This window comes from Canis lupus, chromosome 10 (assembly GCF_011100685.1).
Source record: "Canis lupus familiaris isolate Mischka breed German Shepherd chromosome 10, alternate assembly UU_Cfam_GSD_1.0, whole genome shotgun sequence".
In the NCBI taxonomy this organism is placed as follows: domain Eukaryota; kingdom Metazoa; phylum Chordata; class Mammalia; order Carnivora; family Canidae; genus Canis; species Canis lupus.
The window spans coordinates 67,133,142-67,156,861 of NC_049231.1; the positions used below are offsets into that span (position 1 = coordinate 67,133,142).

At 45.7% G+C, this 23,720-nt stretch overlaps 1 protein-coding gene and 2 long non-coding RNA genes across 9 annotated transcripts in view; 2 read left to right on the plus strand and 1 right to left on the minus strand.

Annotated features, from left to right (window-relative positions):
• Positions 1-23,720, plus strand: part of MEIS1 (Meis homeobox 1) — a 165,498-nt gene that overhangs the window by 73,877 nt on the left and 67,901 nt on the right. For all 7 annotated transcript variants that reach the window (XM_038551459.1, XM_038551464.1, XM_038551463.1 and 4 more), the window contains one exon: positions 106-251. In XM_038551459.1, the coding sequence (XP_038407387.1) occupies positions 106-251 (146 nt within the window). The remainder of the gene's footprint in view (positions 1-105; positions 252-23,720) is intronic.
• LOC111097795 lies at positions 46-5,688 on the minus strand. The gene is made up of 4 exons (XR_005366188.1): positions 4,317-5,688; positions 1,761-1,993; positions 1,395-1,545; positions 46-790 (listed from the first exon to the last, which is right to left on the minus strand). It is a non-coding gene; the product is annotated as an uncharacterized LOC111097795 (long non-coding RNA).
• LOC111097796 lies at positions 4,695-9,656 on the plus strand. Its single transcript, XR_005366189.1, has 3 exons — positions 4,695-4,949; positions 8,341-8,631; positions 9,478-9,656. It is a non-coding gene; the product is annotated as an uncharacterized LOC111097796 (long non-coding RNA).

Consider the following 23,720-nt stretch of genomic DNA (forward strand, 5'->3'; position numbering starts at 1 on the left):
ATCATTTATATTGCTCTTTTGGTTTTGTTTATATCCAAAGGCATTCTATTTGCATAAAGCATGTCAAGGTAGCATCAGTCAAAATTTGATTCACTATGTTTGCAGGTGATGGCTTGGACAACAGTGTAGCTTCCCCCAGCACAGGTGACGATGATGATCCAGATAAGGACAAAAAGCGTCACAAAAAGCGTGGCATCTTTCCCAAAGTAGCCACAAATATCATGAGGGCGTGGCTGTTCCAGCATCTAACAGTAAGTGGATTCTAAATGACATATGTAAACTAAATATGGACGATGAACCCGTTGTGATAGAAAAAAAAAAAAAAAAGATGGGGGAACATGATCCCTCTGCACTTGGAATATTTCATAAATCACTGTGTCCCCCTAGTTTTTACAGAAGTGTTAGCCCTTATTTCCTAGATACTTACCCCAAACGAGAAGTGTTATTTGAAGTTCACTATTGCAATTTTGTTAACTGTAAGTTATAAGGTGTAGGAGTTGTGATTTTAAGTATGTATGTTAATGATGTTGCTTTTCTCAGTGTGACTCTTGGGTCCCTAGAACCAAGTCCTACTAAGAAGAAAGTAAGATAGACCCCGGAGAGAAGGACTTCCTTTCTCCTAACGCTGTAGCGGACCTTCCTAGCGCACGGTCCCAAAAAGCTTAAATCTTGTTGCAATGGCAAGATGCTCACATAAATTGCTCTGAAGTGGTTTGCATGCACTGGTTGCCATTACGAGACATTCATCCGAGCCCGAGCTGCACAGTGAAAGTTGTCCCTGTGCTTAGAACTGTAAAGGGAAACAGCAATATAGAGTCAACTCTTCCTGTGTAGTCCCTTGTGACTTTTCAAGCAGAGTAACAGTTTATATTGTCTGTGTGAGTATTGCTGTTTTCACTGCAGGAATTCTCCTGGAGATGTGAGAAACTGGAGATTTGGGGCTTTATGCCACCAAGGGATTTGTTTTGTTTGGTTATTGTTCTGAATGAATTTCATGTTCAAAATATTTATAATCATAATATTTTGGTGGATATTTTTGTAAGTGCATACCGACTTAATGACATCCGAGGAAGAAGACGGAATGAAAATTTATGGATAAAATAATATTTTAAAAATCAGCAACGTTGTCGCCACGGGGGACTTCTCACTATATTAGGGACAGAGGTTGAGTTTAAAATAGGTCATCGCCTAGCCCCCGCCTGGTAGCCTCAAGTGAGCGAATGCTAAAAGTCTTGGCTTTTTGAGAAACGTCAGAAGCAAACTCTTTATGTTACTTTTTTTTTTTTTTAAGCATAGTTTGCTTTCCTTAACGTCATTTATGTTTAAATATCAAGGTTAATTCTGCTTTGTCACCCATGTGGCCAGGTCAGTTGACCCTCCCCACCTTTGCCCACCTTCAGAGCGCTGGCCTTTAGCTTGCACTGTGTCAGGGAGACAGGAGGGGCTGTCAAAGGCCACCACGCTGGTTCTGCTCCTCTGGATGGAGGCTCTGCCTCCAGGAACACTCGAGGGTGTAAATTAATCCAGACTTTCCGGCAAGGATAACTAAAAAAAAATATAAAAAATAAATAAGTAAAATACTTTCCTCCCTCTGCCCCAGTCACCATGATTCCAAACAGCAACTAGACTACCCTGACCATTTGGGAAGCAGCTTTGGAGGTTGGCCTAGGGCTGGTAGTTAGTTGGAGCTTTAGATCGTGTGGCTGATTTTAGCAGCATATGCGGTTTACCCCAAACCCCACCCGGGTGCCGTTACTTACCTGATGTCTGTTACCTGTACGCGGATAGTCCGAGATGTGCCTGGTGCAAGTTTGCCCCTGAGGGTTATGGACCACGACTGAGGGGGATGGGAAGGGCCAGGGTCTGGAGGGCACGGAGGGCACGGCAGGAGGAAAACGTAGCGGGAGATAGGCAGAGACAGTTGGTGAACGGTGCTGATGCAGCCGTGCTGATGTTTCGTCACTGGGGCCAACCAGCCAACCAGATCTGGAGCCTGGGGGCGGAAGGGGACAAAATCAGGTGGCCCCTGAGGTTACGACCAAAATCTCTTGCCTGTACTAACGGAAAAAAAAAAAAAAAAAAAAAAAAAAAGAATGGATTTCATCAGCCTCCATCTCAATCTGCAAAGGAGCTTGAGGCTGAGATGCCCCTGAATAAAATATAATCAAATATTAGTTCAGACAGAATCAGGAGAGAGAGAAGCAAGTTCTTTTATTCATCCACCAGGTTTCCTGGTTTTCTAGGTCATACCCTTGGGAAGAACCTTGTAGAGAGAGCTATATTATCTTCTTAAAACAAAACGAAACAACACAAAAAAACTTCTGTAGCCACCAGCAAGATCTTACCTGCATTGCGATGCTTTTTGTGGTCCATCTGTTATTCGGGCAATTCGATTGGAAATTATTCATAAACTGCCTGATTTCTTGAGGTCTGGCTAACGTCTTTCAGTTTTGGGGTCTGTGCTGGCCTTTGCCCCTGCCCTGGAAGGGGAAACCCATTTGTCCACACCTCCCTGGCTTTCTGTGCATGTTTGCAGAAATCGCCTAGTGGCCTGCATCGGACATGCCCACCCGCTTCCCCACTCCGCTGCCATGTGCTCGTACAAAAATATCGGTAACGGTAACCACCTCTAAAAAAACCGAATATCTCACAGTATCATCTAAAAAGCAAAGGAGATACATTTAAATTTCCTCCCTCTTTCCTTCCCCCAATGAAAACGATGCCCTACCCTCTTCTCTAATTGCAAGACCAGCTAGACGTCCAGTTGTCAGTTGTCTTGTTACACCTCTTGAAGGAATGCACAAACCGCTTAGGTAATCGTTCATAGTCAGGAGCCGGTCATAATGAATTCTATGGGAAAGGCCTCTAGAGTTTAAGGAGAGTTTTGTTATTTGTTCAAATATGATTAAGTAGTGATATCTCCGCACTAATCTTTTAGCAACTTTATGTCAAGTTCTGAGGGTTCTGGGGGAATTGCATGATTCATTTGGAAGATGCTACAAATTTTAAATGATCACATTCTTGCTTATGTGATTAATGTAACTTAATCTGGAGAAATCCTGTCTGAAATCTTGCAGGATACGAAAGAGCATTCGAAACTCTGACTAATTAACGTAATAGCAATAACAATTTATTAGCAAGCTGTAAAAACTAATCTTTTAACTGCCAAAAAGCGTATTATAAAACCTCACATACCTTTTTTTTTTTTTTGAAAGCAAATTCCTACTTTCTTTTATTTTTTCAAATAAATGGGTCAATCTTTACATTGGGTTTATTCAGTTAAAAACAGCAACAACAACAAAAACCTGTCTTTGAAAGGGCTTTCAAGCATTTGTGTGTCAGGGGAGTAGAATGGGCCCTGAAAACAAAACAAAACAAAACAAAACAAAACACACACACACACACAAAAAAAAACCTTCCTGGATTTGCACCCCAGCTGCATAAGAAAAATGTGCTGTTTCTGTAGCTGTCCACAGGTAGATTTAATCGGTAGCACATTTTACTACTCCAAGGAGAGAACTAAACCTTCATTCTGTGACTCACAGTGAGCTAAACTGGAAATACTTGTATACGATGAAAATAATAAAAGAAAAAGGAAACAGATTTTAAACTTTGGTGATTTTGGGGTAAAAGGAAATTTCAGTGATGTAAATCTCCACCTCAGTCTTAGTTGAGCATTTGCCAGTTTTGATAACTAGGAGCAGGTCTCTTAAAAGAAACTCTTCCCTGGAATCGCAAAGGATGACAGACATTATTTAGATAATAAGAGAGAATTCGAAAGAAAACAAAAGCATTTATTAATAGAAATGCTTGCATTTGCCTGAAGACAAATTATTGCAAACAATTAAGAAATACTTAATATCTGAGTATGAGTCACTGTATAGTCAGTCAGTTCGGGGGCATATGCTCCATGAAGGTTTCTTTTTCCTTCTTAAAGGTGTTATTCCAACTATAACTACAACCTACTATGTCATAGTGTTTAAACTGGATGTGTTTTACATATTGCCAGTTATTTTGCTATATGGTGTTACAGCGATATGTGCCTAAGGGCCTAGCGAAAATGAGAAAAAGGGAGAAATACAACGTTTCAGGTAAAAAAAAAAAAAAATCAAGGGTTTTCTGTTTTGTTTCTTTCCCCCCTACCCTATTGGATTTATACCCTCTTGCATATTGCGGATTTAAATATAATCTAAATAGAAAAGCGGTTAATATGGTTCTTATTTAAAATATGCAGTGACATGTTTTCCGGCATGGAGCTGCTGTGTGTCCCAGGAATCTTGAAAGTTAGGAAGAATGCAGGCTGTTCAAATACACACCTGCGGGGTCAGGTGAAGAAACCATGCGAGGGGCGACGCATCTGGTATTTGACCAGTAAGGGGAGGTGACCCTCAAGGTGAATTGGTTTTTCATTCACATTCTCTTGTTGGATTCCTTTCACTGATCTTTCGGATCTCATTGGATGCTTAATAGAGACACTTTGTTTCTGTGTCTGGATACACATTTTTTTGACTCTTTGGTTTTGTTTTGTTTGTTTCTTATTTGTGAACTTGTAGCCTTGAAAAATCCTTGTTTGTCTGTGGCGAAATTTATGGCTCAATTTCTGATTTATAAGACCTTCCTCTCAATGTGGATAAAGCCAAAGTGAGGGGTTGTAGAATCTTCCAGGTTGAGAATGGCGTTTCCATAGAAACACTATTAGATGAAAAGTGCCCTGCGGGTCCGCCACTCTAAGGATGGAGTAAATGGAATTGAATTGGGAATTGAATGCTCTAGAAGAGACAGATGTTGTTTCATTGGTTTTGCTTTTGGTAACAAGATCTGTTGGCGACATCTTAGTGTCATATCTCTGCTTGCAGTTTTGGAAGAATTGTTCTCTCAACATTAGGAATTATTATTACACTGAAAAAGTCCTTCTCATTGGTATCCAGACAACCGTTCTGTTGGTCGAGGTGAGTGAAAGGTCAAAAGGCAGACAGAAGGACCTGTAGGTGGGCATGTAGGTAGGTAACAGATGGGATTTGGTCCCCTCCTTCCGTCCTCTGTTTTTCTGTCCCTCACCTCTAAAATTTGATGGTTTCAACAGCAAATATTTCCATTGTGCCTAACGAGCTGGTATGAGTCGGCTAAAATCAGTCCTAAGAAGATAGTGGGGTCAGGAAGGCAGTGTTCTTGAACTCTTGCCCAGAATGGGAAGGAGTATTTGAGAAGGACAGTCCTTCCTTCAGACTAGTCCTAACATATCTTCATATGCGCGTGCCTGACCCCAGGAAGGTGGTTTGTGGAGACAGCAACTTTGAGTCCTTCTTCGCTGCGTGTTATCCGCAGATACATGATTAAATTGAGATTCTTGAAAACCAGGATGTAGGGGTGACAAGAATTTTTCCCTTCCAGATGTCCATGTGCCTTATCAAAAATGAGCTCTCGTAAACCTATGAGAATATCTTTGTAGCTACTACTTTTTCTCCTACATGTAGTTGCCATTCACCTTCACGGGCTTTCATGATGATGATGGGTCAGAGCAAGGCTGTGCCAAAACTAGCGCAAGTTTGAGTGACAGATCCCTCTACTTTAATTTTAAAAGGTCTCTGCTAGTTTGGAGATAGCATATTTCCACTGTGATTACATTGGACCCTGACGATTTTTTCACCCAATTGGGAATCCTCCCTCTTAGGAGGCAAATGGAATAGATTGTTTAATTACTTGGAGGTACTGTTGGAATGCCCTAATTCTTCTGTGATGTATGCCATATAAACTCCGTTTTAATAATGAAGCGGGTGGTTTCTAGATTCTGGGGCAACTGCCTTTTTTTTTTTTCTCTCTCTCTCTCTCTCTCTCTTTCTTAGCTGGTTATTGAAATCCTAATGGGATGGGTGATGAATTTTCTTAGGTCAGGTAAACTGAAAAGGCTACAGCTGGAATTCTTCACCCAGAAGAATCGGAGTTAATACTAATGATCATTGTGAATTAGAAGATCAAAGGCAAAGCATCAGCCGGTTCTCCAAGTCGTTGCCCCAGAGGCCATTAGTGACCTGGAGAGCTCTCTCGCAGCCTTCCACACACCTCCTTCCCCTCGTCCCAGCCTTTCCTCCCCATCATGGTTGTGCACCTCTGACCTGGGGTAATTACAGTCGGTTGATGAGGGGACATGGGGGAAAAAAAAAACAATCAAAAGTAAAACAAAAGTCCAACTTTAAATAATTGCCCATTTACCCAGGTACCTAGGACTCATAAGCCAATGAGCTCTGACTGGGGAATGTGACAGAGATTTTTGTGCTCAAATGATTTGCTCATGTCTCTGAGGATTGGTGCCATATACAAGGGGCTTGTGTAGAGTCTGGCTGGCAATTTATAATTTAGATTATGCTAAAATTTTCCTTTGTTTCCAAGGATAGGTTGAAAATACACAGTAGTTCGGTTCTCTGATATGCTCTGAATCGGCCTAATTAAATAAAAGATGAGGTTCAAAACAAAAGTGCCCATATAAGCACAATTTATTAAGTTGATGGTTGCTGATGCACATAACTGCTTGAACACTAGCCAGCCATTTATACTTCAAAGCATACATCAATATCATGTCTTCTTCTGATTCCTCCGATATATTTTGGAAGATAAAGTATCAAGTTCGGTCAGTGAGTATGCAACTGCTCCTCCTCAGTTAATCATTCAGATTAAAACTGGAGCATTGCTTATATGTGTGTGTGAGTGTGTCTCTCAGACTGACTCAGCCCAACCCTTAGGAGTCTCCCATAATGCAAGCTTGACTTTTTACCTTCTCAGTGTTTAAGATTCCTAGGGAAGGTACTTTGCTTTAAAATATGAAGGTTTGATGGAGAGAAGATCGGTTGGTTTTGTTTTAGAAAGGATTCTAGTGTTTGGGTTGGGTTTGGTTGGTTGGCTGTTTGTCCAGGAGAGGTAAATCGATTTGTCATGGAATTTAGGATACTTTATCTGATCTGACTGGAAACATCCCAATCACATCTCAGTCTTCCTTATGGAAACGTGTAGATACATAAATACGTCCCTACATACGTGGACATTATTCTGTAGGACCGATCTCTCTGAACCCCTGTTCCCTGGACCAATCCTAGTGGGGAAAACGGACCCATTTTACTTCTTTTTATCTCCTAAATATTTATGTTCAGGGCTCTAATTTTTCTGATTTTGACTGTTGTGAGTGTATGCCAGGAGATAACCAATAGTGGAGAGCACCTTGCAGTCGATGGTCTGTTGCTCAGGTCACTAAACCCTGCTGGTCACGGTCCAAGTTCACCTGTAATAACAGAATGCCACGAGGTAGCAAAAATTATTGTAGTAAGGCTCCAAGCAGAGATAGTGACTGTGCAGATTCCCATCCAAATGGCTGAGACGGACAAGGCTGTTTCAATCTTGCTTGTCCCTCAGTTGGCAGAGTCCTGAGCCCGGGAAGGCTGGCTCACCTCGATGGACTTGTTGCTCCTCCTAGTGTGTCAAGAGTAGGAGAGAGCCCTCGGGGATGCAGATAGGCACCCATTTCTTGATAGGCCCGTGGAAAGCCTCCAAGAACAAAGAAGTACCTGAGAGAGTTATGACAGGCAATTTTCTAACATCTTAAGAACCTTTAGCCCTGGTTTTTTTCTTGCGGTTGCATAATGCCTTCACTCAGCAAGTTACAGCCCAGTGAGTGTGGGTCCTGATGCAAGACCTGTGGCTTTGTCTTTGAACACTATAAAGAAGAGATAGGCCCCAAATAACTTGAAGTTATAAACGTGAACATCCCAACTTAGTCGATATGAGATACAAATTACCTGATTTTATAATGTATTATTCAAATTCTTCTGACCTAGAGACCTTTGGTTTGGTGGAAATGACTCCTTGTCCTCCTGGTATTATCTCTTCAGGCAAAATGGGACTATATATATATGAATGCAACCTGTCATGTGTCTTTGCTCTTCAGTTCTTAATATTCTGCAGTTTTCATCTGTTCCCACATTAATTTTGGCATCCCTGTAGAGCCCATGCTCTCTCCCATGACACGAGTGACCTTTGAGAGTTCAGTGTCCTAGGAAGTTCTCGGGATACCAGGGGGCCAGGAGGCAGAGTCAGCGAACAGGAACACCCATCCTAAGAAAGATCAATGAGTAGAGGTAACTTCTATTGCAGGTGATAGAAGTTTAGGGCTAATTCCTATTATGTAAAGAGAAGCCAGTTTCCAAACATCTTGGGGGAGAAGCTAAAAAAAAAAACAAAAAAAAAACTTGATTTCACATTACATGACATTACTTTTATCATTTGCTTAAAAAAAAAAAAGATCTCTTAACGGCTTGGCTATTTTGACACTGGATCTTTCTGTCCTGTTAACAGCTGAAGAAAAAAATTGATCCAAAGGTTAAATGAAATCACAACGTGTGTCTTGGCGGTGCCTTGTAGTTTAATATTTCCACGTGCTCTGGATTCTTAAGACAAGCCTATGAGGTAGCAGGATGAGCAAAACGAAGTTTCGAGAAGTGAAGTGAATGATTTTTTTTCTCAAGGGTGAAAGCTAGGAACTGGCTGAGCTGGAAGCAGATTCTCCTGACTTGAATTTCCCAGTGCTTTCCACCACGTTGCCTCTCAAATACAGAGCAAATCAAATCGCATTGTGGAAGTTCAAAGGTATAATCATAATCTCATTCCATGAACTAGCTAATTAGTATTTTTTTTTTAAATAAAAATAAGAGCCAGAGGGTTTGGCATAAAACTTCATCATGCAACCTGATGGTTACTGGAAACGAAGGATCAAGGATGATCCTTTCTCCCCTAGATCTTTTTTTTCTGGATGTCTCTGCCCATTAAAAAAAGGCATAGCTAGAGCTATTGATATTTTGTGCAACTGGAATAATTTATGCATTGTTAGAATTTCAGATTTTAAACATTAGCTGCTCCTCCTTCCTTATGGAAATATGTAAATCTCTCGCCCTGTCTACTACTAACAATGTCTGATAGCAGTTTGGGGGTGAGGGCTCTTTCCTCATGCAAATCCTAAGTGAACCTTCTCACACAGAATTTAGCTCCTTGCAGACTTTTTTTTTTTTTTTTTTTTTTTGCCCGTCACGTGTCCAGGACGCCAAAGAGCTATGTCTTTAATTTGCTTTATGGAGACCGAGGAACCTGCCGCTGCCGTCTCGATTACTCTTGAAACTACCATCCAACTGTCGTTTCTCAGCAAAGAAGGCTGCTAAAGCCTGGAGAATTAGGCCGCTGCTCTGGGCTCTGACACTGCGGTCTGATCATTTTAAAGCTAGTAATAACCAGAATCCTAAAATTCTTATGAATAAAATGTAATTTTAGTAATGTTTCCATAAACAGTGGTAATGGTGGCATTTTAGTAGGCAGTGACATTAGTCACATCGAAATTGCACCACATTGGCTTTTAAATTACTCCACCTGTCTGTGTGAATAGAATTTTCAGTGTAAAAGCAGAGAGACAGCTGCTGCTAATGTCTTCTTCTCCCTGTGCAGATAATGCTGGCAAATCGACATGCATAAAGGACTGGTTTGTGATGTAAAACGGTACCTGACCCTGCCGGCTCCTGAGCCACAAAGAAATACCTTTAATTACCGGTGGCCGTGTTTCGTTGTGGATGTACCAGTGTCAGCTTCCAGGGACGTGACCTCAGGTCCACCCCCTTCCCCCCCCCCCACCCCATGGGCACGTCACCCACCGTATACTCTTTCTTCCACCCACATCCGTAGTGAGATGGGTGAGCGTTTATCTTGATGTGTTTCAGAAACGTGTAAGGCATTAATACTTAAAAGGGAAACGTCTAATACTGTGTGAACTTGATTGATGATCCTGCCGTGTGAGAACTTTCAAAGATTAGTGGAATCTGGTTCCTTCTTCCTAGGCAGGGTGGAGCTCTGTAGGATGCTGTGGATGCTCTCAGAGGGCTTAGCATCATTCATCTGGCGCAGATACGTGTTCTTGCGTGTGGATCACGGCCGGGCAGAAAGGGCAAAGAGTAGAGGGGCCAGAGAATATCATTTATTTTATTTTATTTTATTTTATTTTATTTTATTTTATTTTATTTTATTTTATTTTATTATTTTATTTTATTTTATTATTTTATTTATTTATTAATTTAATTTAATTTAATTTTATTATTTTATTTTATTTTATTTTATTTTATTTTATTTTATTTTATTTGTTGGACCACGTGCCCATGCTTCCCGTTGACATGTGATGAAGCTGTCTCTCTCGAAGCAGCCTTTTTGTTTTTGGCCTCCTGGTTCTGGTCGACCGCAGCAGCTGCCTCAAAGTAAGAATGGGCCGGCCAACGGGATCCTCCTGTGGAGGCTCCTGTCGCCAGCAATGCATTTGGTGAAATGGCAGGTAGGAGATACACTCGTCTGGCTCACTCGTAGGCATTCTTTTTGACTTCTTTCACACAACTGGTGTTTTCGTGTTTAATTTAACAAGGAATGAGTAGTAAATGAAAGCTGCTGCCTGAAATCCCACTGTGAGCGTGTTTTGCACTTGGCTCCCCAGTGACAAGGCAATTTGTGAAATTATGTGATGGAGTAATTAGATGAAGCCAGGGCTCCTGATTGTTGCCATGCATATGTGGCGAGGGTTTGCTGGGAAGAGGGAGGGGGAGAAAGAAATAGATTATTACCCTGGCAAGTTGGCTCAAAGCTTCTTCATTTATTTGTAAACAGAATATTTAGTGACCGCATAGGAAGTAGCTGTAATCACCAGCTCATAAAGAAACCACAGCAGAGCTTTTGAATTTTTGCAGAGTGCTCATGTAAAATTTAAGCTGGGAGGCAGAGTCCCTGTTAATGTAATTAGGATCTAATTTACCACCCTTTGCACACAGATGTAATAATGTCTAGATATTTATTCTATCTTTAAGCACGTTACATATACCTCAGTGCAGCAGTTACTGAACAGAAACAGGTGTGAGCACTTTCCTAATTCGTTTTTACACTGTAAACACGTAGCAATTTAAGGGAAATATTTACCAAAAACGAGGGGAAGGAATGTCTGCAAATGAGGCAGTAATGGACAGTTGCCCTTTATGTACTGATGGATTTCTCAATGGTTAAGTAAATTAAAGCAAATGCTAGAAAAATCAATAGGCCAGCATAGTCTCGGTTTTGCCTCATAGACTTCAGGACAGAATGACAGATGTGGTGTCTATGACCCATTTAAGTATTAATGCTTGAAAAACTGCTTCTGCATGCGAGGTTATAGGCTTAGAAACATTCTGCTGTATTAAATTACAGACAATAATATTTTTAAGTATATGTGGAATTTATATGTTTCGGTGAGGCTGTCCTTATGTGTCGCATTTATACTGGAAGATTAGTTGCCTAGTTGTTGCAGTCGCGCCATAAATCAGTTTGGGATGTTCCCACGCGGAAACATCTTCATAAGGCTGTAGTTGGAAGGTGAGGATGATGTGTCTCGAGCTTGCCTGTATGGGGAAGCGAAGATGCTCGGTAACACTCCGGGTGGAAAGCAAATTGGATTTAATTAAGAGGTAGATGCTCAGAGCCTTTGGAAGAACCCGTAAGATACCATTCCAGTGGGGCCTATGATTCAGTCGTTCTCCAGGGCCACGGGTGCCATAGCTTGCATTTGAACTGACACGGCTAGTTGACCGTCGCCGGGTGTGGAATTTTCGGGCTGTTCTAATGTTCTGAGGAGTGGACGTTAACCTCTGAGGGACAAGGCCGGCCTTTGGGTAGCACCACACAGGGTCCATTTTCCCCTCCGGTGTTGTTCCCGTTACCACCCTCAAGAGAAACGGTGTAGACGTGGGCACCTGCTGGTTGGTTGACCGCCGGTGGCAGGAAGATGACGAGAAGAGAAACGAGGCGCCGTGTACCGGAGTCCTGGCTTTCGGGAGCAAGGCTGGTTTTCGTAACCAGAATAGACGGGAGGGTTGAAGTCATCATCCTGGTAAGTTGGGGAGAAGGTGCCATTCGTCTGCCGGGAAGGGGTTGGGCTGGCGTGGACGTGACCTCCCTGCCTTACGCTGAGTGAGCCCAGACGGTGACTTGCTTCCTTCTCTGCCCGGGACACCGCGCACACCGTCCGGCCTGCCTCTCTGGGTTTTGGACATCAGTGTGTGCGGGTGCTAGGTAGGGTGATGACAGGTAGGGTGACGACAGGTAAGGTGACAATAGGTAGGGTGATGAATGCAGTCATTGGCGCTCTTGCTGGGTTGATACGGGGAGAAGTAGAATGATGAGTTAGATTCTTAGTTGAAGATGTCTTCTCCGTTTTAATTTTCATGCAATCTAGCGTCAATATTGTCCACGCTCCCTTGAGTCTGGGTCAGGGGATTTAGCAGTGGACACACCTGGAGGTTTAACGGACGTGTACATAGTAATTTTTTGAAAGTGGAAGTCTACCATCTGAAAAACCAGAAAGTAGAACTCTACAGAATTAAATTTTGTCTTGCTTCTTTTAAAGCAGTACTTCTTCTTTTTTTTTTTTTTTTTTTTAAAGCAGTACTTCTTATCTCGTGTGCACTCAGATGATATGGGGAGCGGTCTTTCAAGGCAGATTCTGGTTCAGTGGGATGGGGCCTGAGACTTCTGCATTTCCAGTAAGCTCCCAGCAGATACCGATGCTTCTGGGGCACAGACCGCGCGTAGCTCAGCAAGGATCTAAGGAACAGAAACGAGAGGATGGACTTTAAATGGAGAGATGCTGATTCTTTTTCTCCATCTTTGATTTTTATACTTTGATTCCCTCCCCCCCCCCACCCCGCTTTGATGTTGAAACTTAACCCGTTATTTTATCATGTAAGTTGGAACCGAAGTGTTTCTGTTTTTCCTCTGCAAACCTGCAGTTCTTTCTCGGTGTACGAGAACTCTCTTTTGACTACCGAGGAGTTTTTATAAGGCGGGCTTTGTGTTTTAGAGCAGCTTTAGGTTCGCAGCCAAACTGAGGAACAGGTACGCAGATTTCCCCTGTATCTCCACCCGCCCCCCCGCCCCGGCCACCACCCCACGTGCATAGCCTCCCCACTCTCAGTGCCCCCCGCCGGACACGTGATGCGCCTGTGGTTGACACACTATTACCACCCAGAGTCCAAAGGCAGGGTTCGCTTTTGGTGTTGCATTTTCTACGGGCTTCGGATAAACGCACGTCGTGTGTCCATCATTATAGGATCACGCAGGCCGCTTTCGCCGCCCTAGATGAACAGCAGAGAGTCTTCGTCGAGCCTCTCTCGAATGCCCGGAAAGCTTCTGATCGACCAAGGACTCTGCCAACATCCGGACTTTGTCTTTTGGGCTCGTTGATAGTGCGCTTGTGTGTCCCGGAGGGTGGAGAGGTAGCTCGGAGCGTGGAGCGGTACCGAACCTTGTGCTTCCCCTCCCTCTGGCCTTGGGGTCCTGGCGACGATGCGCCCTGATGGGTGTCATCACGGGCCATGGGTGCACGCGGCCGTCGTGTCCGCTCCCCGGCTCCCTATTCTGGTCCCCCCCACCCCGACGGCCTTACTGAGCGAGCAACTGCGGAAACCATACGTACGTTTGAGGGAGCGATGCTTTTGTTTCTAGCAGTACCCGCCAACTTTATGTCTGCCCCAGGAAAGCCTTTCGTATTTCCACTACCTCGTGTACGTCGTCTGCCGTGGGCACTTGTCAAATCGCACAGCATCCCGGAAGATGGATTCGTTTGGGGGAAAGAAAAAAAAAAATCAGCTTCTGGAAAGTATGTCCTCTCCAGTTGGGCTAAGATCTAAGGAATTATTATAAGGACCACATACCTATTAATCATCGCTTAGCAGGTAAACTCTGTCACTCGTTAGAGTTCACATGCTGGATGTAGTTTCTTGAAATTAGGTCATTTATTTTGGTCTAAGTCATCGAGGATCAAAGGTCATAAGGAATCCAAAAGCCATTAGTCAGGGTTCTTTTCTGGACTCCTTAGATGTCATTGTGCGAGTCACCCATGGCAGCCCGGGCCTGGCCTGCTGTCAGGGAGCTGGCAGGGTGCCTACTTTATTTCCAGTTTGCATAGATAAAAAGCCAGAGCAAGCTACTCTCAGAATCACTATAAAAATAAGCTTACATAAAATCTCCATTTGAAATACAGTATGTGTGTGCCCCTGCATGCTCTCTCTTATGGAAGCCATGGGACCTAGAAATCAAAATTAGGAAGAGAGGCATACATTTGATGGCTCTGTGGCTTATTCTTTGTTTTGGCGAAGGCATTTATAATTCATTGCGAATTTAGCGAAGACCGGATTCTCACAAAGAATTGTGACGGCGACCCAAGTGTTTTTAATGCGCCAACGTAAAATAAAAACGGAAGCGCCGTTTCAGCCGTTGTCGAAAACACACGTCGCCAAGCCCCTCTTGATGACATCGAGGCGCGTCTGGCAGTCATGAGTTTACGCGTGTCAGGAGCGGTGGGAAGGAGATGTAGTCAAGTCAATTCATTTCCCCTCCCCGTTGAGCCCTGTGGGTCTCGGGCCCACACCTCGAAGTGAAAACATTATCAATTACCCAGGCGACAGGCGCCCAGGACCTAGTCCCCGAAAGCGTTCACGCCGGACCCGAGACCACGAGCGCTCAGCAGCATTCATCACCTCGGTGTTGGAGAGAGCCATTGAGTAAATGGTGGGGTGAATTTCTAGGGGGGGGACTAGAAAGGCCAGATACACATGCATGAAATAGTGTAGAGTCGACGTTTTAGAAATCAAGCGATGAAAGCAAGTATCCCGTTTGATTGTAAACGGTTGTTAAGTACAAAGTAGTTAGTCTGCACGTGATCGTCCGTTAGTGATCGCGCCGCTGCAATATATCGATTACAGGTGGAACATTTTACACGAGAAAGCGGGATAGAGGGGAGATGTTAGCGTACCTTAGAGACCAGAAGGTTCAGGGCCCTACATCGAGCCTGCTGGGCTCTCTGCTTCCACACCCCCACCCCACACCTCAGTGTGCGACTGCTTTTGCTCTTGACATGGTCTTGCGTTCACAGTTGGCCAGATCCAGGGAGAGCTGAGGTCGAGGTCTGCGCGACCTCACCAGAGACGCTCCTGGGCACGGGGACAGAGCTCCTGGGCACGGGGTGCCACGCGGGGCCTCTGTCCTGGCACGGCGGCGACAGCGAGCGTGGGGCGGGGATGCACGTCGGGCTGGTGGGGTGGTGGCCGTGGGGCCTCCCGTCGGGTGCCTTCGGGTGTCCGGAGGGTGCGCAGACTCCTGGGGGGCCTTCCGTGCTGGGAAGACGGGCTCGTTATTTTTCCACACCAGAAACGGAGGCCAAACTGCAGGCCACAGCTCCCTGAGCTCCGGGTGCCAATATACCCCGGGCCGTTGAAGGTTTCTTTTATTTTCCAAGTAGGTTCAAACGCTCTCTGCGCACCGAGCGCGGCCCCGGGCTCTCTAAGCTCCCTGAGACGGGCTCAGAGGGAGGTGGTGGTTGCAGTTTGTAGAAAGAACCAGAATGAGAATGTGAGACGGCTGCCAGAGCTCAGGGAAGAAGGCTGGGGTTGTGGGACTGCAAAGAAATGGGGTGGGGTGGGAGGTACTTTGGATTTTTGGAGGGAAACGCTGGTAGCTGACATGTGCCGTCCCCTGTGAGCGCCAGCGATGTGCCCGGGCGGGTCCTAGCAGCTGCCCACCTGCAGCGCAGTGTGTGCACAGAAATCACGAGTAAAACCGAAATGACCAAAAGTCAATGTGCCCGTCATCTTCGTGCACCAGCTGTCCCAAATGATGTCAGTGAGTAAACGACCCCTCCTTGCTGGTGCACACGGCTCCCGCCCCACCTTCCCCTTGGTAGGCCACCGCTCGGCACCCTCATGCTTGGCACCCATTGAATTCCCACAGTGAGCCCCCAAAGGTGGTCCTGCTGGTCTCCTTATCCTACTGATAAGAAAACCAAGGTTCAGGGAGGTGACAACTGTTGCCCGAGGTAGCGCGATGAGAAGCAGGGCTTGGACTTGAATCAAGCGGGTCTGACCGTGGAGCACTCGCGAGTGGACATTTGATAACGAAGAGCATCAGAGGTGACTTCCCTGTTCACGTGGGGCACGTAGGGAGCAGGCACCTCCGCTGTCTAGTTGATGATAGAAAGGAAGTCAGAAGGAGGAACTGGTTTTAGGGGAAAGGTGAGAAGTTCAGTGTGGGATACCCTGTGGCCTTGGCGCCGGTGGGACAGCCACATGAGTCATTGGCCGATGGCTGGAAATGAGATTACTGGGTCTTTGTGAGCGCACACGTCTTTGGTGTTGCCGCCACTGAAGCCGAAGATGTGTTTGGAGTCATGGATCCAGGGAGTGCTAAAGGAGAGAAGGAGGTCAAGGGTGGAATTTGGTCAGTGCCTCGTCTGAAAGGCCATCTGGAGGGGAAAAGCTAGAGGAAGAGACAGGAGCACACAGAGAGGTCTTCTGTCGAATGTGGAGGTGGGCTGAGCCCATGTCTGAGGGGCCTTCCAGCTCTAACACTTGAATAGTCTCAGAGAAGGGAGGAAGCCACAATGATAAGGATCCAAAGAGTCCATCCCCCAAGCGAGTCCTTGGTGGCCCTCAGACTGGCTCCCCTCCCGGTCATCCTCATCTCAGTTGATAGCACGGCCGTGGACCCAGAAACTCCAACCAGGAACCTAAGAGTCATCCTTGAAATTTCGGTCTTCTTTTCCCATCACGGAGAGTTGCTCACTCCCTGAGTCCCACCAATTCTCCCTTCTAAATATTCCTCCATTCTCTTATCCCTGTCTTGTCCCGTTGTCACCGCCTTGCCGTCTCCTGCTTACCTGTTTCCCTAATCAGCCTCCCTGCCAGGCGGCCTTTCTTACGAATAATCTCCTTTTGGCACCACAGTGATTTTTCTAAAATAACACTTGGCCAAGTCTCCCTCTACGTAAAATCCTGTGGTATTTCCTTCTCGGCCTTAGGATGCAACACCCTGGGCATACCGTTCAAGGACCCTTTGAGGTCTGACTCTGGCCCACTAAGCACCCGGGGTCCTCTCGTCCTTCCCACGCAGGCTTCTCACACCTTTGCTGCAGCCAAGCCTGAAGGCTTCCATCCCCCAGAGGTGCTAAATGGTCCTGGTCTCTGTGCACCTGCATGTGCTATTCCCTCACCCGGAATGCGTCCCCCCCCCCCCCCCCCGTGACCTTGTCCCCACTTCACATGCTTTCTTCTGCATCCTTCATGTTTTATTTCAACCATCCCTGCTTGGAGAAACCATTCCTGTCCCCTCCAGGAGAGAGAAAATGACCCCTGCTGCCAGACCCGCATAATACCTTGATGGTCATCTGATAGAGAGCACTTATCGTGGTGACTGTTTTATTTACGAGCAGCCTCCCTACCTGGAGGTCAGGATTGACCCTCTCATGTCTCTATCTTCAGAGACATATTGTAGGTGTCTGATAATATTTATTGACTAAATGAATGAGTGAGGTTTCAAAACAGAGGTGACCAAACCTGAGAATTTTTTGAAGTAGAAGGACTGGGAAGAGTCCTGGCGTGAGGCTTAGGACACCCTCAGTGACCTTCAAAAAGGCCATTCCAGCCCTTTGGAGGTGCAAGAAGTCCTATTACGAGGCAGGCGGGTGAGACCCCAGCAGAGGCAGCAAGGCGAGGTCCTTTCACGTTTGCTTGAGGAGCACACTAAAGGATACCATTTTGGCAGTTTGAGGAACTGGGAACAAGAAGGGAAGGCTTTTCTTTGCTTTTCCTACAATTTAGGGGGAGGGAGATGCGGCTGTGTCTGCAGCTAGCATCGAATGGGGCTGCCTCTCATGGAGTTGCTCTTTTGTTCCGTGCAGCTTGTAAATGCACAGCCTAGTTACCCACCTGGAGAACAGAGAAGGAACCTTTGAAGACAAAAGCAGAAAGGTGCCGACTGATGGCATGAGGACGGAGACCTGGGTGGCGGTGGAGGGGTGGAGTGGAGAGAGCGATGGGCTGGCATCTGAGGCAGGGCTCAGCGGCCAGTGCGCGCCAGGCCAGGGGAAGGAGGGCGTCTTAGCAGAGACCAGGAACCAGAGTCGGCAGCTGGATGTCCAGCAAGTAGGACTGGGGGCCGGAGAGGAGTGGAAGTCACTGGGGAAAAGTAACTCTTGGGGCTGGGGGGGAGACAAAGAAAGAAGGTACTAGAACTCTCGTGGTGCCATTGAGAACACATGCAGAAACAGCACCGGATGCCGCGTGGTGACGCGGAGGGGTGAGACTTTCAGCAGGCCCGTTTCATAAGCAACCTGTCCTTCACACATTAAGGCAAAATTGTGAACTCTTTGTGGTTTTTCCGCAAGAAACATGATTGCGTTGCCCCCCTCCCTTAAAAATTGTCATCATGGGAGAAAATCCATGGCGCCCAGCCCGAGGGTCCAGGTGGGCCCGGCGGCTGCACGCAGGTGGGGAGCGCAGGATGGTGAAGGCCTCATCCCGGCTTGGAGGAGGTCATCGTGTGTTCGCCGCACATTGTCATTCAGTGGCAGTTGTGTGAGTTTGCAGACTTGTTGATACGCTGGGAGCGGGCGCTCGGGGAAACCAGGCAGACGCGGCCGCCGCTGAGGGCAGACTTTGCTTCTTGCGGTGACGGACGAGAGGAAAGGGGGAACTGCCGGGTGGCCCCAACGCATCAGCGCACTGTTTAAACATATTTGAGCAACTGCAAAGGTTAAGCAGCAGGAAGGCCTCGGGTGCGCTTGGCGAGCCACGCGAGGCCGGGCCCGGGTGGGAAGGCGGCCGGCGCGGCTCCAGAAGAGCCCACCACTGTCACTTTGGTTTGTCGGTAAATGACACACACCTGGCTCGTGGGGCCATAAGAAGCCGCCGCGCACACAGTGACAGCTCCTCGTGGTACCTAAGGCCCAGCTGGCTCAGGGTGAGCGCCAGGCCCCGAGATGGCCATTCGACGTTGTGCTGTTGGAGCCGCCGGCCGCTGGCACGCTAAGGGGCTGAAGGGGAGATGGAGAGAAAGAGGTGGAGAGAGACATGGCCCGCGTCGGTCTCCCCCCTGTGTTTCAGGAAAAGAACGAAGCTGAGCCTCCCGCCCGGCACCGCCAGGCTATGTCGTGGCCGTGGCGGGAAGCCCGTGCCCAGCGGCTGGCCGGTTGCAGGCACCTCTCCCCTGACTTTGGGGTCAGCAGAGCGCCGTGCGCGCAGCTCCACGACGCATAAAGGCGAGGGTCGTTTCTAGGACAGATAATTGAACATTAATACTCGCTGACACTGTCGAAGGAATGATATGTCAACCTGACAGGGCCTGTGTGCTTACATCTGCTGATTGGCTGCAGACGAAGGCTCTGTGTGGCAGGATCAGACCCCAGGCCTGACTGCAGCAGGGCCAGGATGACGCGGCCATTAATCTCCAGCTGCCATCTTGGGCCAAGGTAGCGCCCGCGCCATCACACCACACCCTGTGCGGGGCTGGCAATGTCACCTGCCGTGTTTCAGAGCTTCGAGGTATGGCTCTCGGTCAAAAAACACCACTGCTGGCTCTTGGTTTGTGTCATCTCACCAGAATTTTTGGTGGGCAGATGTCTCCTTTCTTTGCCCCTCCCTCCCTCCCTCTCTCCCTCCCTGCTTGCTTCCTTCCTTCCTTCCTTCCTTCCTTCCTTCCTTCCTTCCCTCCTTCCTTCCTTCTGAAATTAGCTATACATCCTCAATAAATGGGGAAGTTTGGGTGGCCAGCAGGAAGGTTCTGAGGTGCTGTGTCTTTTGTCCCTATGGGAGTTGGTTTTGATGAGTTTCTGGTTTCCTGATCCACCATAGATATGCAGTGTAATGAAGAAATCAAACAAGAATTAAACTGAAGTTACTTGCTGTGATTTATTTTTTCGATTCTCGACAAAATATTAAACCCTGTAGGCAGATTTCTGAACGGAGGGAAAAAGGTCTATGCAATTATTTTCTTATCCCTGAAATCACATGAACAGCACTTTCCTGCCTCATTTATAATAAATCTTTAGTGAGTTAATCCCATTGCTCCAGTAATTCCACAGCCAACACTCTTCAGAACATGTAGCCATTCGAAGAAGAAAAACATGGAACGGTCAAGAGGCCTCTGACGCTTACCCCAATTGTGCCTTCTTGAGATGGGGCACTCTGGTGGTAGTTACTCAGTGGAGGTTTCCACTGTGTAAAATGTCATAAAATAGGGCTCCTGAGAGCAGCCATTATCACTTATTGGTTAACATCACAGATTTTTTAAATCCCAGTTGCATTGGAGCCATGAAAAAAAAGCTTTCATCTGTAAAATCTAGTTTCCCTTTGTTATTAAAATAAATGAAGCCATTAAACAAAATATGTGCATGTAATAGTCAAGTCCATCATTTGGCATCATCAAAATGATGGAATTTTGCATTTTTATCCATCAGTGCTGCCATCTTAGATGTGAGGTGCAGATCCAAACGTGCGGGGGGTTTCTGAAACTTCATGTCCTACTACATGTATTTCTCTCCTTAGTTGGCTTATTTATATATTTATATGGACCTCCTTAAGTAAAAACTAGAATTCTGTTTAAAAAAGGCTAAAAGAATGACAGCACTTCCCACCCACTGTCCCCCTCTCCCTCCCCTCCAGCACATCCTGTGACCAAATTAATTAATCGTAACTATTGATGAGCTCATATTGTGAGCGAGCTGGAATTGAAATAATTTCCAAATACTTTATTTCCAAAGGTTTGTTTTTAATTACAGCGGCATTTGGTTGGCATGCAAGGGCGAGTTCTCACTCTTGATCTATCCTAGCTATAGCCCAGGCCAAAAGATTCTCCACTCCCTTTTCTCGAGAGCACACTTTTCTGCCAAATGTGGCGCTCATCCCCTGCCAAGGAAGGTGGGCAAATTGCCACTTCTGACTTCCAGCCACCAAAAGACAAAGGCTCTCAACATCCCTAAGTCCAGTGAGCCAGAATGGGCCTCACACCTTGAAGGTTCCGGATTATTGATTTTTTTTTTCCTCCAAAGACTTTATAATATGGAATATTTTCTCAGTGCCTCCGTCAGCCCCCAAGGGTGATTTAGGCACTTACAGGAGTGTGTGAACCCTCGAAGGCCACTGGAGGGTCATTTAAGTGTCCTCACTCATCTGTCTGAGGCCTGAGCACATCTCCACACTGTCAATCTGGCATCCTGTATCTTGCTTTTTCAGCCTTCTCTTTTTTACACTCTTCAAGGAAGAACGGAGTAATTATTTATTTACCTCAGTGAAGCTCAGATAAACCCAAGAGGGGTAATAGCTGAGTGTCAACCATCTGATAGGGAAAACATAACCTCTTTTCCTTTTAGCAGGACCAGCCCTATGAATCGTGGAGAATGTACATATCCTCCACGTAAACTGTGCAAATTGAAAATGCAGAGCTTCTTTAAAAACTATGAAGAATTTTAAAGAGAAGGAAGGAAGGAAGGAAGGAAGGAAGGAAGGAAGGAAGGAAGGAAGGAAGGAGGAAGGAAGGAAGAAAGAAAGAAAGAAAGAAAGAAAGAAAGAAAGAAAGAAAGAAAGAAGAAGGAAAGAAAGAAAGAAAGAAGGAAAGAAAGAAAGAAAGAAAGAAGAAAGAAAAAGAAAGGGAAAGAAAGAAAATGGGGGCACCTGGGTGGCACAGTCAGTTGAGCATCTGATTCTTGATTTCTGCTCAGGTTGTGATCTCAGGGTCGTGACTCAAGCCCCAAGAAGGGCTCTGTGCTGGGCAGGGAGTCTTCTTAGGATTCTCTCTCTCCCTCTCCCTCTGCCCCTCTTGCTTGTGCACATGCGTGCACTCTCTCTCTCTTTCTAAAATAGATAAATAAATCTTTTTAAAAAAATTAAAATAAATTAAAATTTAAAAATCACAATTATGAAGAATTTTGAGATGGTAACAGCCACACATTAAACCAGGAGTGGGACCCTTCTATGTGGGGGCCCTGTGTGATTGCCTTTGAAGGTGGCCCTGCCTTTAGATATTTTGGAAGTGAGTTTGTCCAAATAAAGATAATTGCAGGAAAACATTAAAACCTAATTTAAATTCTAAGGGGGGGGAGGAGACTGATTAACTCCAGGGGAGAAAACTACTAGAATTATCTAATCTGATCTTTTTCACGACAAATTGCAAATTATATATGTTTTATGTGTATTTCCATGGATTAGCCCAACCTTTAGGGTCATCACCAACTCAGTTACTGTCTACTAAGCACTAGATATACGCTACGCACTCTGCTGAGCAATTTGACGTATGTTGTCTCATCCGATGGCTGCCAGTTTTGTCATGCTCGTTTGGCCAACAGGGAAGCTGAGGCTCCTAGGACTGGAATGCTTTGATCAAGCTCACACAGTTTGTGGTTGGGTCCCAGGACTTAACTTCCAGCTATTTAACTAAATCAGTACACCTAACTGCCCCTCTGGAAACCAGTAACTCTTAAAATGTTTTCCTTTTGTCAATGTGTAACTATGTCATCGAAGCAGAAATGGGCCTAATGATCACTCTCCTATGCTCCATGGGTTACACATGGGTCTAAGTTCTCTTAGAAAGTGATTTAGGAAGGGGCAGTTAGGCCTCTTGTGTATGTAATTAGCATCCTGTGTCACACGTGAAATGGCAAAGACAGACACAATCAATAAAACAAAACCTTCTAGCTGTTCCAAAGAGAAGCACACTTCCTACCCCTTGAGTAAGGCTATTTCTTTCCCAGAAAAGCCTGCTCTGGAAGGGCCAAATCCCAGTTGGATCACTTACATAAGTTTTATTCGAAATGATGACACCCAATTTGAAAGGTATTCTCCTTTGTCTGGTGTTAGCCTGTGCTCTTGGTTCCATCCTGCATAGAGAACGATGCCCATTTACCCATTAAAACAGAGGCCGGGGCCACTGACTCACAGTAGATTTCTGACAGATGTGGTTGTAGCTATTTTATCATCAACAAGGTACACTTTGAGCTTTGGTAGAGTGTAAGTGTAAGGGCGACGAAATGGAATTCCAGGAGGCTGGGCTCCAGGTCCAAGAGCTACAACTTCCTGGCCATGTCACCTGCCAGGTGTACGCTGGGAATCTTGTGTTTTTCTCGTATACAATGGAGGCAATGACGCTTATCTGTCCTTCCAGACTTGCCCGATAATTGTAAAGCTCAAATGTGGTAAAATATAATGAAAAGCCTTTGAAGATGTAAAGTGTTATAAAGGGATCCCCCCAAACTCAAAGTCTTAAACCAAAGTTTGAGCCTTTGCATTGCTCAAGTCATTGTGTTTTATGTGTATTTCCATGGATTAGCCCAACCTTTAGGGTCATCACCAACTCAGTTACTGTCTACTAAGCACTAGATATACGCTACACACTCTGCTGAGCAATTTGACGTATGTTGTCTCATCCGACGGCTGCCAGTTTTGTCATGCTCGTTTGACCAACAGGGAAGCTAAGGCTCCTAGGACTGGAATGCTTTGATCAAGTCAGCTTTCATTGAATACCTTTATTTCTGCCAACTTTGTCTTATAATGTTGTTGATGGCAGGTCCGGCTCTTTCTCCCACCCACCTAAGATGTTCCATGAACATCTGTGAGATCTGTGAGAACCGCCCCCACCCCCCAAAATACACCCGCAGCATGCTAGCATGTCCCTGTCCCGTTAGATTGGACAACTGAGAAAATATAATTCGTGCAACAAATACGGGGGATCTGCCCCAATTTTGACTAAGACTCTTCCCTGTTGTATAATCTACTCTGGAGACAGGCAGGGACTTCACATCAGTCAATGCTTTGGGAAGTTAAAAAGGGTTTGCTTAAGAAGGTTCATAAAGATAAAGGTAATCT